This window comes from Cavia porcellus, unplaced genomic scaffold (assembly GCF_034190915.1).
Source record: "Cavia porcellus strain 051 isolate PalLab524CR breed Dunkin Hartley unplaced genomic scaffold, mCavPor4.1 scaffold_8, whole genome shotgun sequence".
Lineage (NCBI taxonomy): Eukaryota > Metazoa > Chordata > Mammalia > Rodentia > Caviidae > Cavia > Cavia porcellus.
Window position 1 is genome coordinate 90,178,602 of NW_026947491.1, and position 14,573 is coordinate 90,193,174.

At 57.7% G+C, this 14,573-nt stretch overlaps 1 protein-coding gene across 1 annotated transcript in view; it reads right to left on the reverse strand.

Annotated features, from left to right (window-relative positions):
* The window catches only part of Gnptab (N-acetylglucosamine-1-phosphate transferase subunits alpha and beta), a 28,387-nt gene extending 19,681 nt beyond the window's left edge, over positions 1-8,706 (reverse strand). The window contains exons 1-5 of the mRNA XM_003475915.5: positions 8,490-8,706; positions 4,411-4,496; positions 2,917-3,036; positions 2,503-2,544; positions 1,933-2,138 (exon numbers count right to left, since the gene is read on the reverse strand). Of these exons, the coding sequence (XP_003475963.1) occupies positions 1,933-2,138; positions 2,503-2,544; positions 2,917-3,036; positions 4,411-4,496; positions 8,490-8,606 (571 nt within the window). The 5' untranslated portion in view covers positions 8,607-8,706. The remainder of the gene's footprint in view (positions 1-1,932; positions 2,139-2,502; positions 2,545-2,916; positions 3,037-4,410; positions 4,497-8,489) is intronic.
* Positions 8,707-14,573: the final 5,867 nt, after the last annotated feature.

The window sequence follows — 14,573 nt, forward strand, 5'->3', positions numbered from 1 at the left end:
GGGCAGAGGCACCGTGAGGGGCTGGGCAGGAAGGGCCACGTGGCTGCGTCTCAGCCGCAGAGGGCCAACAGGAAGCCAGTCCTGGGCCCACAGTGCTCGCCAAGAGTGTGCAAGGTCCTGAGCTCGAGTCCTTGCCAGGGATCACACACTCGCACACACACTAGGCAGGAACACACACACCAGAGAGGAAATTCTGGAACACTGTCCTAAAAGACGCACCAGGCGCCAGGAGTGTGAGGTCGCCCCAAAATGCATGAGACCCCCGCTGCCCTCCATGGACACCTTAGGCTCTGCGCGATGCAGACAGCTCTGAGGGCCTCGAGGCTCAGCGCAGTCCTAACGGCATCACGTGGCCCCAGGCGATGGCTGGACGCGTGCCTGGGTGTGCTGTGGCTCTGACCTGCGGCCCTGCCCCAGGCTACGGCTCACAGAGCCATGACCTCAGGTCTGCTTCAGGCTCCGCTGGCCAGAAATGGTGGAAGGTTCTCAGGTTCCTGACCACGGACAGCAATGCGTCCGAGTCATCAGAATAAAACCGAGACTCACAGGCAAGGAGGCGCCGCAGGGCACTGAAGCCTGGAGGGGGGCCAAGGACGCCAGACTCAGGGGCTGCAGGTGACAGCACGCCCTCATCCACAGCTGAATTCCCATCGAACTTTTCTGCTGAGACCAAGGACAGTGCCATCCCTGACCTGGCACGACAGGAAACCTGTACATGGCCTCCAAATGTCCATGGCCCACACATGCCTCCCCATACACGGGAGCATGGCCTCTCCATTGGCTCCCCGTGGCTGTCACCCTGACCCTCCCGGAACCTAACCAGACGTCCCACACTTGAACGTGAGGCCCTGGGCCCTGAGTCACAGCTGCAGGCCCAGCCCCGGCCTGCTGCACTGCTCTTCCCGCCCCAGGGCCTTTGCACCACCCTCACCTGTCTCACCAAGCCCCTCCTCCTGGGGGCCACCGCCACCTGTCACTCCCCCGCTCAGGTTTCATGTTCTATAACACACACACACACACACACACACACACACACATTAGGGCGCTGGTTAGCCCTGTGGAACCGGCAGTATCCTCTGCACTGCAGACAGCACCGTACATGCACGGAACAGTTTTCCTGGATGAGCAAGCCCAGGGAACCAGGTCCACTTCCGGTGGCCACTGCAGTGCTGAGGCCCAAACCAAGGCTCTGTGCGTGCCCCAAGTGCTCGGTTACCCAGCCCTGTGCCCAGCCCAGGAACAGCTGACCTAGTAGCTGACCACAGTTCTAGAGGCTGAGGTCCAGACCGCCCCAGCCCGCAGCTGCTCCTCACCTTGGTCCCGGCACCTGGATGCCAAGTCTGGCCTCCCTGGCTATGCCCTGCGCAAGGCTTGGAACAGTCCTGCTATGGGCCCAAGGGCGGGAAACAGCCCCCAGGACACTGGAGTGTGATGGCCACCGGCAGGTCGCTCTGGTGTAGGAGGGGCACATGTGTGCAGAGAGGCCACACGGTCCCTCTCTGAGCCAGGGACGCACAGGCAGGCAGCACAGTGACAGCCCTTGGGCTTCCCACCCAGGGGCTTCCAGTTTATCAGATATTTCTTTAGTTATGAGATCCTTTTTTTTTTTAAATCAGTACCGGGGATTGAACTTAGGACTCCGTGCTTGCAAGGCAAATGCTTATGCCGCTGAGCTAAATCTCCAGCCTATCAGGTATTTCTTTAACATTTCATCTCTAGGAATTATGGTTTAAACCTCCACAGAAGCCAGGCGTGATGGCACACAGCTGCCATCCCAACACTCAGGAGGCTGAGGCAGGTGGATCATTTCGAGTTCGAGACCAGCCTGGGCTACCAAGTGAGCTCAAGGCCGGCCTGAACTGCATAGCAAGACCCTGCCTCAAAAAGACAATCAATAAATAAATAAAACCAAGCTTCACATAATGTGCTCACCATCCCTGGTGTTGTCAAAGACGACCACAGAGACGTTAGTGGATGGGTTCTTGGGCTTGGCCACGTGGAAGAGGTCGCTGGCCGTGCGGAAGGCGGGGTGCAGGCCCGGCAGGTCCTTCAGGGAGCTGTTGGCGGGCAGCGCGGGGTCCAGGACCAGCATGGGCACCTTGATGCAGTGGGTCAGCAGGCACTCCAGAGTCTGCTCGCTGCGGGGACACGGCGTGTCACATGGCACCGCAAGCCACCTCCGAGCCTTGCCACACACCCTGACCCGGACCGTGTTTTTCTGGAGCTGTCTTTCAAGTCACGATACTTTAATGCACAGAAATTCTAGCTCAAATATGTACAGATTTAGGAGCCAGCTGAGGCGATGTACATCTGTAATCCCTGCACTCAGGAGGCTGAGGCAGGAGGATCCACACAAGTCCAGGTTGGCCCAGGCTATACGGTGAGCTGGAAACCAGTGGAGAGGGCTGGACATGGCAGCCCCAGAGTCCTGAAGACCCGAGCACAGCCACGCTGGAAGCGCCGCGGCCCTGGGCTCCTGTGCTGAGAGAGATGAACCCTTACCTCCTCTTCGTGGGTTCTGTCGTGTTCTTCCCCAGGATTTCCCTAAGGAAAAGCAAGCAGAGCTCGTTATACCCTTGGGCCCGGTGCCCACCTGGGTGTGAACAAGGGGCTCGAGACACAGGCTACCCTGGTCCCAGCACAGCACCCTCAGACTGGGGTGCCCACTGGTGCTGACACCAAAGGGGCGGGAGCTCCCTGCCACTGCTCCCGGGGAGTCGGAGGACAGCAGAAAACAGGATGGACCGTGCCAAGGAAAATCATCATTTTAAGAAATGGACACTGCGGGCGTGCTGGCACAGGCCCGTAACCCCAGCACTCAGAAGGCTGAGGCAGGAGGATCGCCCCAGGTGGACAGCTTGGGCTACACAGTGAGGCTCTGTCTCAAAGAACACAAGCGACTGAAATGCACTGTACCGCATGGCCTTCTGCTCCTCCTCCATCTGCGCCCGGACCTGCCGGAGCTCCCTGAGCAGCTCGAGGTCCGTGCCGTTGACCCAGGTGTAGACCACGTCGATGGGCACCGGCAGGCAGAGCCTAGGGTGGGGACGGAGACGGGGACGGTGAGCCTCTTAGAGCCCTGAGGACATACGCAGCCACCGAGGCACGTGGGCACCACCACTGACGGGGCACCCAAGCCTCAGCTTCCCTCAGCCTTCAGAGCGCTTCTGGGGGGACCGAGCTCAGGGCGGGTCAGGAAGGGATGCACTTCGGCAGGGGCAACACATGGGCTGGCGCCTGTCAGAATCCGATTCCTGCAGCTCGAGTTTGGACCTTTGGACCAAGGCCTCTTGAGCCCCACGGGGGGTCTGGTCACTGCCTGACCTTTACCCCCTGCACCACTGCCCAGCTGGAGGCTGTGGGAGCCTCCGCATCAGGGACTAAATAAAGAAGGGGGTGTGGTTTGTTTTTTGCAATTTGAATAACAAAGAAGAATCTGAAACAAAAATTCACCAAGAGCAGCTCCTAGGAGGCCTGGTGGTCGGCACAGTGCCTGCACTGTCATCCCAGCCCTGGGGAGGCTGAGGCAGGAGGATTGACAAGGTCGGCCCAGCTGAGTAATCTAGCAACACTGTAGCAACACTGTTTCAAAATACAGAAGGGGGGGATGCTCTGAGCGCTCAGGAGGCTGAGGCAGGATCCCTGTGGGTTCAAGGCCAGCCTGGCCTATAGAGAGAGACCTTGTCAGAAAAAGCTGAATAGAGATGCACAAGTCATCAAAAGGGGCCGGGCCGAGCCCCAGCAGCAGGCTGGGAGGAAGGGCGGCAGGTGGGCTGCCCGCAGGAGGCAGCTCGGGTTTGCATTTCTGCACGGGACTGGTCGCCCACAGGCACGCACAGCGGTCCCTGGCGCTCCTGTTTACCAGCGCTCTGGGTCACACAGAAGCCTTGGGCAAAATTCTGCTTTGGTTCTCAAACTGCACTGGGTGACGCACAGGACTGTGGGCCTCTTCCCCGCACACATGGACCAGGCCACCTTCTCCAAAATCACAGAAGACATTAAGTTCGCTCTGCTGATCCCAGAGGGCAAAGGGGTGGGAGGCAATGGGGGGACAGGCTTGGCTCCAGTCCTGGCTTTGCGGGAGGAAAACCCTGAGAAGGGGACGGGGACAGGATGGGACAGGGACTGCGAGCTGCGACCCGGCAGCTGCCCCCAGGGCTGCCCAGGGAGACCCAGGCCATCAGAGGTGGGGCTCAGAGAGCTGGTGACCAGTGAGCAGTGGTCAGTGCTGACCTGCAGTGGGGGGATGCAGCTCTGGGCTGCACTGCTGGGCACCAGGGCACAGGCCCCGAACCTTTGAAGCCTCCAAAGCAGGGCTCCGTCAGGATGGAAGGGCGGGGGTCCCGGGGCTCTGGCCCACCCCATCCCACACTGCAGTGGATTAATGTGGGCACCCCGTGTGGACCTCACCGGCTCTGGAAGGACTTCCCGGCGACATTGTCCCTGTAGGAGTCAAACAGCACGTGGTACTGGTCCCGGCTCCACTCCAGCACCACCTGGGGGGGGGACGGAGAGGACGCGGTGTCTGCATCTGAGAGTGTGACTTTCACGGTAACTTAATGGAAAAAGGAGAGGGGCTGGGGATTTAGCTCAGCGGCATAAGCGCCTGTCTTGCAAGCAGTCAGTCGTGAGTTCGATCCCTGGTACCGATAAAAACGAAAAAGACAAAAAAAAAAAAAAAAAAAAAAAAAACAAGAAAAAGGAGCCCGGCGTGGTGACGCAGCCTGTCATCCCAGCACCAGGCAGCTGAGGCAGGAGGATCTCTGGAACTTCAAGGTCAGCCTGGGCAACTTAGTTGGGTTTAAGGCCAGACTAGACCATACAGGGAGATGGCACCTCAGAGACACAGCGGGGCTGGCTGAAGCTGTGACCCAGCCGCCACCGAGGGCATGGCACAGGGGCCTGGAGCTGTGCAGTGGCGCAAGGTCCCGGGGAGGGGAGAGGCCCGTCCCGTGCCCTCACAGGAGGGCCTGATCCCAGGCACCCCAGATCTCCGAGCCCCCTTGTCTCGGGCTCCCATCTCTATCCACGGATCCCGACGGGACTCGTGCACTGCCACGGGCAGGAGTAAACCTTCCCTCCACACCTCCCCACCCCAGCCGTCCGTCCCCTTCCCGCTCCTCTCCTCCTCCTGCACCTTCAGCCCAGTCCAACGCCATTCATGCATTTACTGCTTTTCTGGGACAGGGTGTCACCAGGTGACCCAGGCCAGCCTCTAACTCCCCGTGATCTTCCTGCTCAGCCTCCCACAGTGCCCAGGCGACCTCTCCTGGGTGCCGGCCCTCTGAGGCGAGCCCCCTTCTCGGCTGGTTCCCTGCCTGTTTGCTCTACCCTGCAGGTGCTGACCTGACCAGCCAGGCAGTGACCTCGGGGCCACCCAGCGGGCCCCAGAGGCCTGCCGTTAAGATGTCCTGTGCCCTGCAGGGTCAGACGCAGGTGGGCAGTGGGGAGGGAGGGAGGCCCGGTCCTGTGTTCCTGCCGCGAGGCCTCCCGAGAGGGGCAGGAGGAGATGTGGAGGAGGAGGGCACGCAGACCCCCCAGGCCAGGGCTCTTAGCAGCCAGAGCGGGCAGCTAAGCTCTCAGCTCATGTCAGCTTCCGCTTCTGCGGACAGTGGGGACACCGGCAGCTCCCAAGGCTGGGTCACCTTGTGAGGGTGACTCACACCAAGCAGGCAGTGGGGCAGTGCACAGCACCCGGCCTCCTACTTTATCTCAGGAGCCCTGGGCAGGGGAGCCCAGTGCCAAGCCTCTCCAGGAGGTGCAGCAGCCGCAGCCCAGGCGTCCTGCAGAGCACGGGTCCAGCGGCTGCCACGTGAATGCACTCAGACTGACACCCAACGTGTGTGTTAGGGGCAGGGGTGGATCAGGGCTATGGCCAGCACAGTGGCCTCGGCTGCCTTCCAGATCTGGAAACCTCCGGACCAGGGACCTCCGTCAACGTGTTTTCCAGACTACTGCATGACTGAGTACATTTCAGGCTGGCCTTGAACTCGGCTTGAGGTCCTCCTGCCTCAGCCTCCAGAGTGCCGTGACCACAGGCTGCACCCCAGGATTGAGTGTACTTGTTCATTTCCACCTGGCTGAGCTTTCCTGCCCCTCCGAATGAGGGTCCTCACAGTTCTCTGCAGTATGGTCGGGGATGCAGTATGCAGGCGCGCTTACCTGCACTCAGGAGGCTGGGCTGGGCTCTCTCTGGGAGGCCTGTGACCCCTGCAGCTGACCTTCTGAGTGTCCGGCAGCCAGGCTGGGCACCAGGACAGCCAGGGCCCTCCCAGCACAACCCAGCAGGGCAAGACCCCCACTCGGCCTGTGCCCTCTGCACCCCAAAGCATGAAGGATTCAGCCAGCTGTGAAGCGCACACCTGTCCCCGCACTCTGGAGGCTGAGGCAGGAAGATCACAGGGATCCCAAGACCAGCCTGAACCAGGCAGCAAGACTCCATCTCAAAAAAGCCAAAGTAAGTAAAGAAAAATAAATCGGGCCACTCGGCGTCAGTCCAAGTGTGGGACGGGTCGCCGTGGCACAGGTGGGGCCTGGCCTGGCAGGGTCACTTGTTCCTGCCTGTCCCTGGCTGTGTGAATCACACCCGACTGACTGGTCACCCCAAGGACTCGGCCCTGGGGTCATGGGATGGGACAGCTGCTTCCGCCTGACTGACAGGAAGAGACGCGTGGCCTTAGACCCTGTCACCGGGAGACACTGCGGATGACACCTCGGGTCTCAGACGGCGCGCGGCACAGAGGGAACGGACACCCTCCCCCACTGCAGTCCTGGGGCCCGCGGTAAAGCTCGGAGATGGCTGCCAGAGGCCCTCCTGCTTCGGCCTCCATGCACACAGCCAGGACACACTGTGCCCAGCACTGGTGCCTGGCACACCAGGTGCCTCGTTCAGTCCCCTCCTCACTGGGCTTCCTGCAGTGCAGGTACACAAGTAATGTTAGGGGCAGTGGGTATTCATTCAACAAACAGTCACTGAGCACCCATGGGTGCTGGGGTAAAAAGAGCTGTCTGTCTTATTCACCGGGGGAGGAGGGCTTGAGAAGGGTCTCGCTCTGCAGTGCAGGCTGGCCTTGAACTTACAGTGATCCTCCTGCCTCAGCCTCCAGCATGCGGGGATGACAGGTGTGGCACCAGACCAGATTCTGGTTTTTTAGTAGTTTTAAAACATTATTTGTTTAACAAAGAAACATCCTTTTCCACCAAAAAGAAATCACAAAGCAGAGCAGAGGGGCAGCCCCAGCCCCAGCAGCAGGGCAGGGGAGGAACTGGGCGGAACCGCCAAGGACTGGCTGCTCCCGGGACCGTGGGTCTCGGCCCGGCTGTAGCCTTTGGCAGGAACAGGCTCCAGATAAGGATGAGGAACTGATCTAACACAAACACCTCCGCCTGAGCTCCAAAACCTGTTCCCAAGCTAACTGCAGCTGCCTCTGTTTCCTGAACTCTGCCCTCACCCACAGGAGACCTCAGACCACAGGACAGGGGCTCGGCAGGAGGCTGAGGCAGGACGATCCCGAAAAGTCAAGTTTGGGCCTCTTAGTGAGTTCGAGGCCAGCCTGGGCTGCATGGAGAAACCCCGACTCATTTCTCTGCCCCCCAAAAAACAAAACAATAAGACAGGAAAGGGTTATGTGGTAAGGGCATTGGAGGAGGCACCACCCGGGAAGGAGCCCTCTGGGGACCCAGCTGACTTCCCATCAACATCAATTTGGGGCCATGGTTCTGGATTCTGTCCGCACAGGGAGATGATCCAGTTTACACACGCGTGTGCACCAGTGACCCGCGCGCCTCTCCTCACCACGGTTCGGAGACCCAAAGTGTCCTCCCCCACCCCAAGGAAGTCCCCTCCTGATCAGAACAGCTGTCCTCCCCCGAGCCGAACTCCTGGTGACAAAGCTGAGTCACAGCCAGGGCCAGTCTCAGGGTCTGCATCCTACTGGTGTGAAGAGTCCGGGGTCTCTTAATGAGGGGGTGACCTGGTCCCAGGACTTGCATATAAAAGACTCACTGAAATAACGATGCCCCTGAAGTCACTCCCACCTCAAAAGACTTAAAACACACCCTCTGGCGCACGCCTGTAATGCCAGCACTTGGAAGGCTGAGGCAGGAGGATCGCCAAGTTCAAGGCTCGCCTGCACCGCACAGTGGGACGTATTTACATACGCAAACACACAAAACCAAATAATTACCAATTAAAAGGAGGTGGCGGCCGCTTGCGCGGTGAATACTCAGCACACCCGCGCCCCGGCGTCCGAGACAGCCACCTGCCACCCTGGGGCAGCCGGCCCAGCTTGGCGGGTCCGCTCCCGTTCTGTCCCCGACCCGCAGGGCTCCGCGCTCCCCCAAATCAGGCGGGCGGAGGCGGCAGCACCGGGGCCGCGGGGACAGGGCCCGGAACCGGGGCGCGGGCCGAATCGGGCCGGGCCTGCGAGGTGCGCATGGTCCCCCGGGCGGCCCGCGCGGTTGCCCGGCGCGGGCACTGCGCGACTCACCTCTCCGAACTGGAAGGCGGAGACGAGGGTGACCACGACGCCCACGAAGCACACGTACAGCCCGTACCTGTGCGACAGGCAGGTGTAGGTCTGCCGCTGCAGCAGCTTCAGCAGCATCGCCCCGCCGCCGCCGCTGCTTCCGGGAGCCGAGCGCACGCCCTCGCCCGGCGGCAGCGCCACCCGGTCCGCAGCGGGGAGCGGCAGCGGCGGCGGCGGGGCGCAGCGCCCCCCGGAGGGCGCAGGCGCGAGCCCGGCGCGTTCCTCCGTCTGCGCGTGCGCGGCGGCGGTGACGGCGGCGCAGCGCCTCCTGGAGGACGAAGAAGTGAGGGCAGGACGAGGCCTCTCGTCTGCGCGTGCGCAGCGGCGCCGGCGGCTGCACGGCGCCCCCTGGAGGGCGGCGAGTGAGGGCGGGGACGAGCTCTCCCGTCTGCGCGTGCGCGGTGGGCTCTGCGCGGTCTGCATCTGCGCCCGGTGTTGGAGCGGTTGCGTGGCGGTGGGAGCCGCAGCCTAGGAGAGGGGCCGTGCGGGAGCTGCCTCCGGGCCGGGGATGTAGCTCAGCGGCGCAGCGCCTGCCTGGCAGACGCAAGGGCCTGAGTTCGGTTCCCGGTGCCAAAAAGAAAATAGTAAAAAACAGACCAAGAAAAGCCCCTTTACAACAACAAAAAAAACCCTTTTCTGCAGCCAATCGCAAAGCAGTTTTTCAGAGATTTTTCGAAGAGGAGAAGCGGTGTGGGGCTCCTTCCTCCCAGTCCTCGGTGCAGTTGGGCCACATGCCCAAAACGGGTTTTATTTATTCGTGCAGTATGTACTTTTGTTCTGGTTTTGTTATTTACTTACTTTGTTTTGCTTTTGGGTTTGTTTGTCTGTTTTGAGATCGAGTCTCGCTGTGGTGCCCCAGTTGGCCTCGAGCTCCCTGCGATCCTCCTGCCCCAGCCTCCCCAGTGCTTAGATTACAGGCAAACGTCGCTGCAGGCTAAACATGCGTTTATTACACTCATCCCAACTCCCCTTGGTGAGCAGTAAGCGGGGAGGGACCGGGGTGACCCAGGAAGGGCAGGCGACCCCCTTCACCGCACCCAGCGGATGGCAGTGAGGACTGAGGACGAGTCGTCGCCACTGCGTTTCATCACAAGGCGGTGAAGCCCTAACGTCCACTAGAGAAGGGCTTGGCCACGCCCCGGGTGAGCCGCGCCTCCAGAAGCCAAGCCAATCACCATGGCAACGGTGGCCCCAGGGACAGGGGACCCTGGGACTCTGCCTCAGCCTCCAGCTTCTTCTGGGATGAGGAGCTGAGCTCCAAGGCTCTGAGCCCCAATGAGGCTCTGTGACTGCGACCAGAAGCCGAGGGACACGGGACACGGGCCAGGCTGGGCTCCGGCAACAGGGGTGCGGCAGGACCCCATCTGGGCAGCTCGAGGGGCAGCAGGTGCCACGAGGTCAGGAAGCCGAGGGTGGAGACGTACGCCTGCAATGCCAGCACTCCGGAAGCTGAGGCAGGAGGATCACCACGACTTACGGGCAAGGCTGGGCTAGGTGTCCAGACTCTGTCTCAAAAAACAAAAAGAACAAGAGGAGGAGAAGGAGAAGGAGGAGTGGATTTCAGGCAGCCGTGCAGAGGAACATCTGTGACCCCAGTACCCTGGGAGGCTGAGGCAGGAGGATCCAAGTTCAAGCCCAGTCTGGGCAACCTAGTGACAGAGAGACCCTGTCTCCTGATGAAAAGGGCTGGTGTGGGCTCAGCGTGAAGGCCCTGGTGAGTTAAAAATAAATAAATACATAAAGGATTTCATCTACAATCATGCAGGTCCCTAAGAAGAGCCCTCATCACGTATGAGGTGATGAGGGCCCACAGTGGTCCCAAGCAGTGCCCTCATCACGTATGAGCTGTGAGACCATGGGATCTGTGGTGCGGAGAACTTCCCCAGAGCCCAGAGGAGGTGCAGGGAGCCCAGGCAGAGCCCCAGTGAGATCAAAGATCAGGTAAACTGTGTCTCTGTGAGCGTAAGATGTCATGAAATACCAGAAACAGATTCACACTTAGAACCACCAGCACCCGCTGGGATGCAGCTCGAGGCCACCCACCACGCTTCTCTGTCCCCTGGGCTTGGACCAGGTGCCCAGCCGCCACTGAGAAAGTCCATCAGCCTTGGGAAGAGGCACTGGCAGTCTGCTGCCCAAAGCCGAGGCAGGACAGTCGCCAGTTGGAACCCAGACCAGGGCAACTTGGTGACTTGGTGAGATCCTGTCTGAAAACTAAAAATTTAAACTGGACATGGCGATCGATGCCTGTGATCCCAGCTACTCCAGAGGCTGAGGGAGGAAGGTCATGACTTTGATAAGGCTCCTCTGGGTAGTGTGGAAATCCTGCCTTCACATTAAAAAAAAATTATTTTAAAGGGGCTGAAGAGATAGCTGAGCAGAAGAGAACTTGCCTGGCATCCTTGACACCCTGGCTTTGATTCCCAATACGAGAAATTAAAAAGATAATAATTGATGAGACTGAAATAGAAACATTATCCTCGATTGCTCAAGAGACAGTAAGATCTTTTGCTTTCCTTATTTGGGGGTGGACAGGGTCTCGCTACGTAGCCCAGGCTATCCTCAAACTCACAGTGATCCTCCTGCCTCAGCCTCCTGAGTATGAGATTCTAGGCATACACCATCATGCTTGGCATAATGCTTGACATTTTTGTGTAACAGGAATTGAACTCAGGACCTTGTGCTTGCCAAGCAGGTGCTTGTGCCACTGAGCCCAGCCCAACAGTGAGGTTTTGATCCATGATTTTTGGTTTCATTTGATTTTTTTTTTTAATGTATAGAAGCATGTTTCCAGAGAATTCTCACAATTAGCTAGCCAGGAATCCATACTTTCTGAAGTGGAGATAATCCGAGGAAGCATGGTTTGACCTACTTAACCCAAATACACGAGGTGCGATATAAACCTTAGTACTAATTCTGCTTTATTTCAATTGTGGTTTTATTTTATTTTTCTTTTGTGGTGCTGAATATCATACCTTTGGTCTTTTCACCGGGTCATATCCCATGTGTCCACCCCGAACGAAAGCTGGCCTTTGTGTCTGGCTGCTTTTGTGCAATAGGTTGTTTCCAAGGTCCTGCATGCAGCCTGTTACCTACGGCCTGTTTCTTTTCACTGTGGAGTAGTATTTCACAGCACCCCTACACTTTATCATGGTTGATACACTGTGTCAACCTGAGGAGGTTTAACTAAGAGACTCAGCAGGGAGCCAGGGTCCTCACTGTGTAAACATCTCATCCTGTGCAAGAGGAGCCCACAGAGGTGGTGTGAGTGCTGCACCCGCCCTGAGTTTGTGGGGTGGGGATGGTGGCCTGCTTACAACCTAAGGCAGGAGAAGAGGCTTGTTCTCCCCACTTTTGCTGTGGCTGCCTTTGCTGGCTACTGCCTTGAAGTGCTGCCCCTGTGCCATGCCACCCTGCCCTGGAGCCAGCTGAGTATGGACTGAAACCTCCACAAACTGTGTGCTAAACAAACCTTCCCTTCATTTTGGGTGCCTGGTATTTCACTCCAGCAACAAGAGAAAAGTAACCAAGACACTGCTATAACAATCCCAGGAGTCGTTTTGCAGATCCATATTTAGGATTCTCTTGGTGATTCAGCCAGGAATTGCTACCTCATGTGGTAAATCCTTGCTAACTTTCAGTGTGGTCTGGTTTGGTCTGGTTTGGTTTGTAATACTGGGGCTTGAGCCCAGAGCTTCGCACTGGGCTACAACCCAGCCTTTAGATTTTTTACTTTTTTTTTTGTTTTGTTTTTGTCTTTTTGAAGCAGGGTCTCACTATGCAGTTCAGGCTGGCCTTGAGCTCACTTTGTAGCCCAGGCTGGTCTTGAACTCACAACAATCCTCTTGTCTCAGCCCTCAAAGTGCCAGGATTCCAGATTTGTTCCACCATGCCTGGCTTTACATTAACTTTTTAAAAATCGCCATTTTTCTAAGCAGGCAATGCAGGAAGGGTCCCTTTCTTATCCTGGCCGATGCTTGGCTTTGCCCAGCATTTAATTTTGCTCGCTGTAGCTTAACAATTTCGGTGACCCAGTGAGGCTTCCATCTGCATCTGCCAATGACACTGTTGCCATTTATATGTATTTGGTGAAAACTCTGTTCAGTTCTTTGATCCTTTTAAAAAGTGGAGTAGCAGAAATAAAACTGGGGTAGGCGTGCTGAGGCACACCTGTCATCTCAGTACTCAGGAGGCTGAGGCAGGAGGATTGCAGTGAGTTCAAGGCTAGCCTGCACTACACAGTGAGACCCTGTCTCATGAAGCAAACAAAAGAACTAACAATGAATGAGATGCGAAATGCCCACGTGTGTCTGCAACCCAGCTTTCTCCGGACAGGCCCGGGCGTCCTGCTCCTTGGGTGCTTCTATGCCAGGCTCCTGGCGTCTGCGCTGTGAGCCAGGGCCCTGCGCAGGTCCCTCCTGCGGGTCACAGAGCGCAGCGACGTGTACTCCACGCGTCTCACCACTAGGTGGCAGCATCCACCGCAGGCCCAGCACCCAACCCTAACCCTAACCCTAACCCTGCGTGGCCTGGAGTGACCACTGTGACTGGCCAGGGACGGGAACTGGCTGCTCAGGACAGGCCCACTCGGGACCAGTGCCAAGGGAAAGGGCTAGGAGTCAAGGCCGGGCATGGCGCGGGCCTGTGATCTTGGCACTCAGGAGGCTGAGGCAGGAGGGTCAATGACAGGCAGCCTGGACTACAGAGTGAGTCCCAGGCCAGCCTGGACACAGAGCGAGACCTTGTCTTAAAAGAAAAAACAAAAACAGCAGGGAAAAATAAATGAGAAAAGAATCCAGTGGCACACATGCCTGCCTGGCAGGGGTGAGGTCATGAGTTTGAACCCAATACCGAAAGATAAGACCAAAATCCAAAAAACTAATACCAGATGTTTGCTTTCGCTTATGTTTTGTATCCTTTTTGTTTTTAAAATAGTTGTTTCCTCATTATGAAAGTTATAGTCTTAGTATAAAAGAGGTTAAAAAGATCTAAACTTCTCTGGTTTTTGCCTTCTGTAAATGTTTCACCTTTTTTTTTTTGCAAATTAAAATGGTACTACAATTGTATTGCCCCCCCCAACACTTTGTGCTCCTGGAAAATGAAAGCCACAGACGTGCCAAGAATAGGAAGCTGCGGGCCTCCTGCCCCGCGCCTGCTTCTCCAGGGCCTCCCTTGTTGACCGGAGGTGACCTCTCCCGCTGCCCTCTCTGTTCCCCTTCTCTTTTGCGGACAATTATGTTCTGCGGATTTAGTTTTTTGAAATAACGTTTAAGCATTGAAAAAAAGAAAACTACAATAAGCTGGGTGCAGTGGCACACACTTGTCATCCTGCACCTGGAGGCTGAGGCAGAAGGACACAAGTTCCAGCACAGTTTGGGCCACTTAGCCAGACTCTGCCTCCAAATAAAAACCAAAGAACAGGTCGCACACGCCTGCATATTCGAGGCCCAGCCGGACCTGGCTTCCCACCCCCGGCCCGCTGACCAGCAGACGCAGGGACCTCAGCTTGGGACCGAGGTGTCCTCGGCAGGCACAGGAGAGGAGACAGGACAGGGGATGGTGCAGACTCCAGGACATCGGGGGACATCGGGGGCACCTGAGAACTTGCCCTGGACGTGTGGAGGACTCTGCCCGTGGGGTTTCAAAGCCGCCAGAGAGCCTGGACCACGGACGCTTACCGGGATCTTCCTGTCCCCACGGGGCTGGGGATGTAGCTCAGCGGCACAGAGCCTGCCTGGCAGGCACAGGGTCCTGAGTTCCATTACCGCTACCAAGTGAATAAGTAATTAAACGCATTCCAGACCCCGCTGCCTTTGCAGAGCTGGGGGTCTCTGTCCTCCGTCCCAGGTGTTACATGTGCGTGCTGACACGGGGAACTTTTATACCCAGAATTGAGGGACTTACACAGCGACACCCCGTGAAGCAGGACCCTTAGACTGCATGGGGAAGGAAACCTTCCTGTTAGGTGTCAGATGCCCCGAGTTTGTTTTCTGAAACTGAAGAATGAGTTTTAAGGAACAATTGAGATGAGGAGCAGTCAATTTT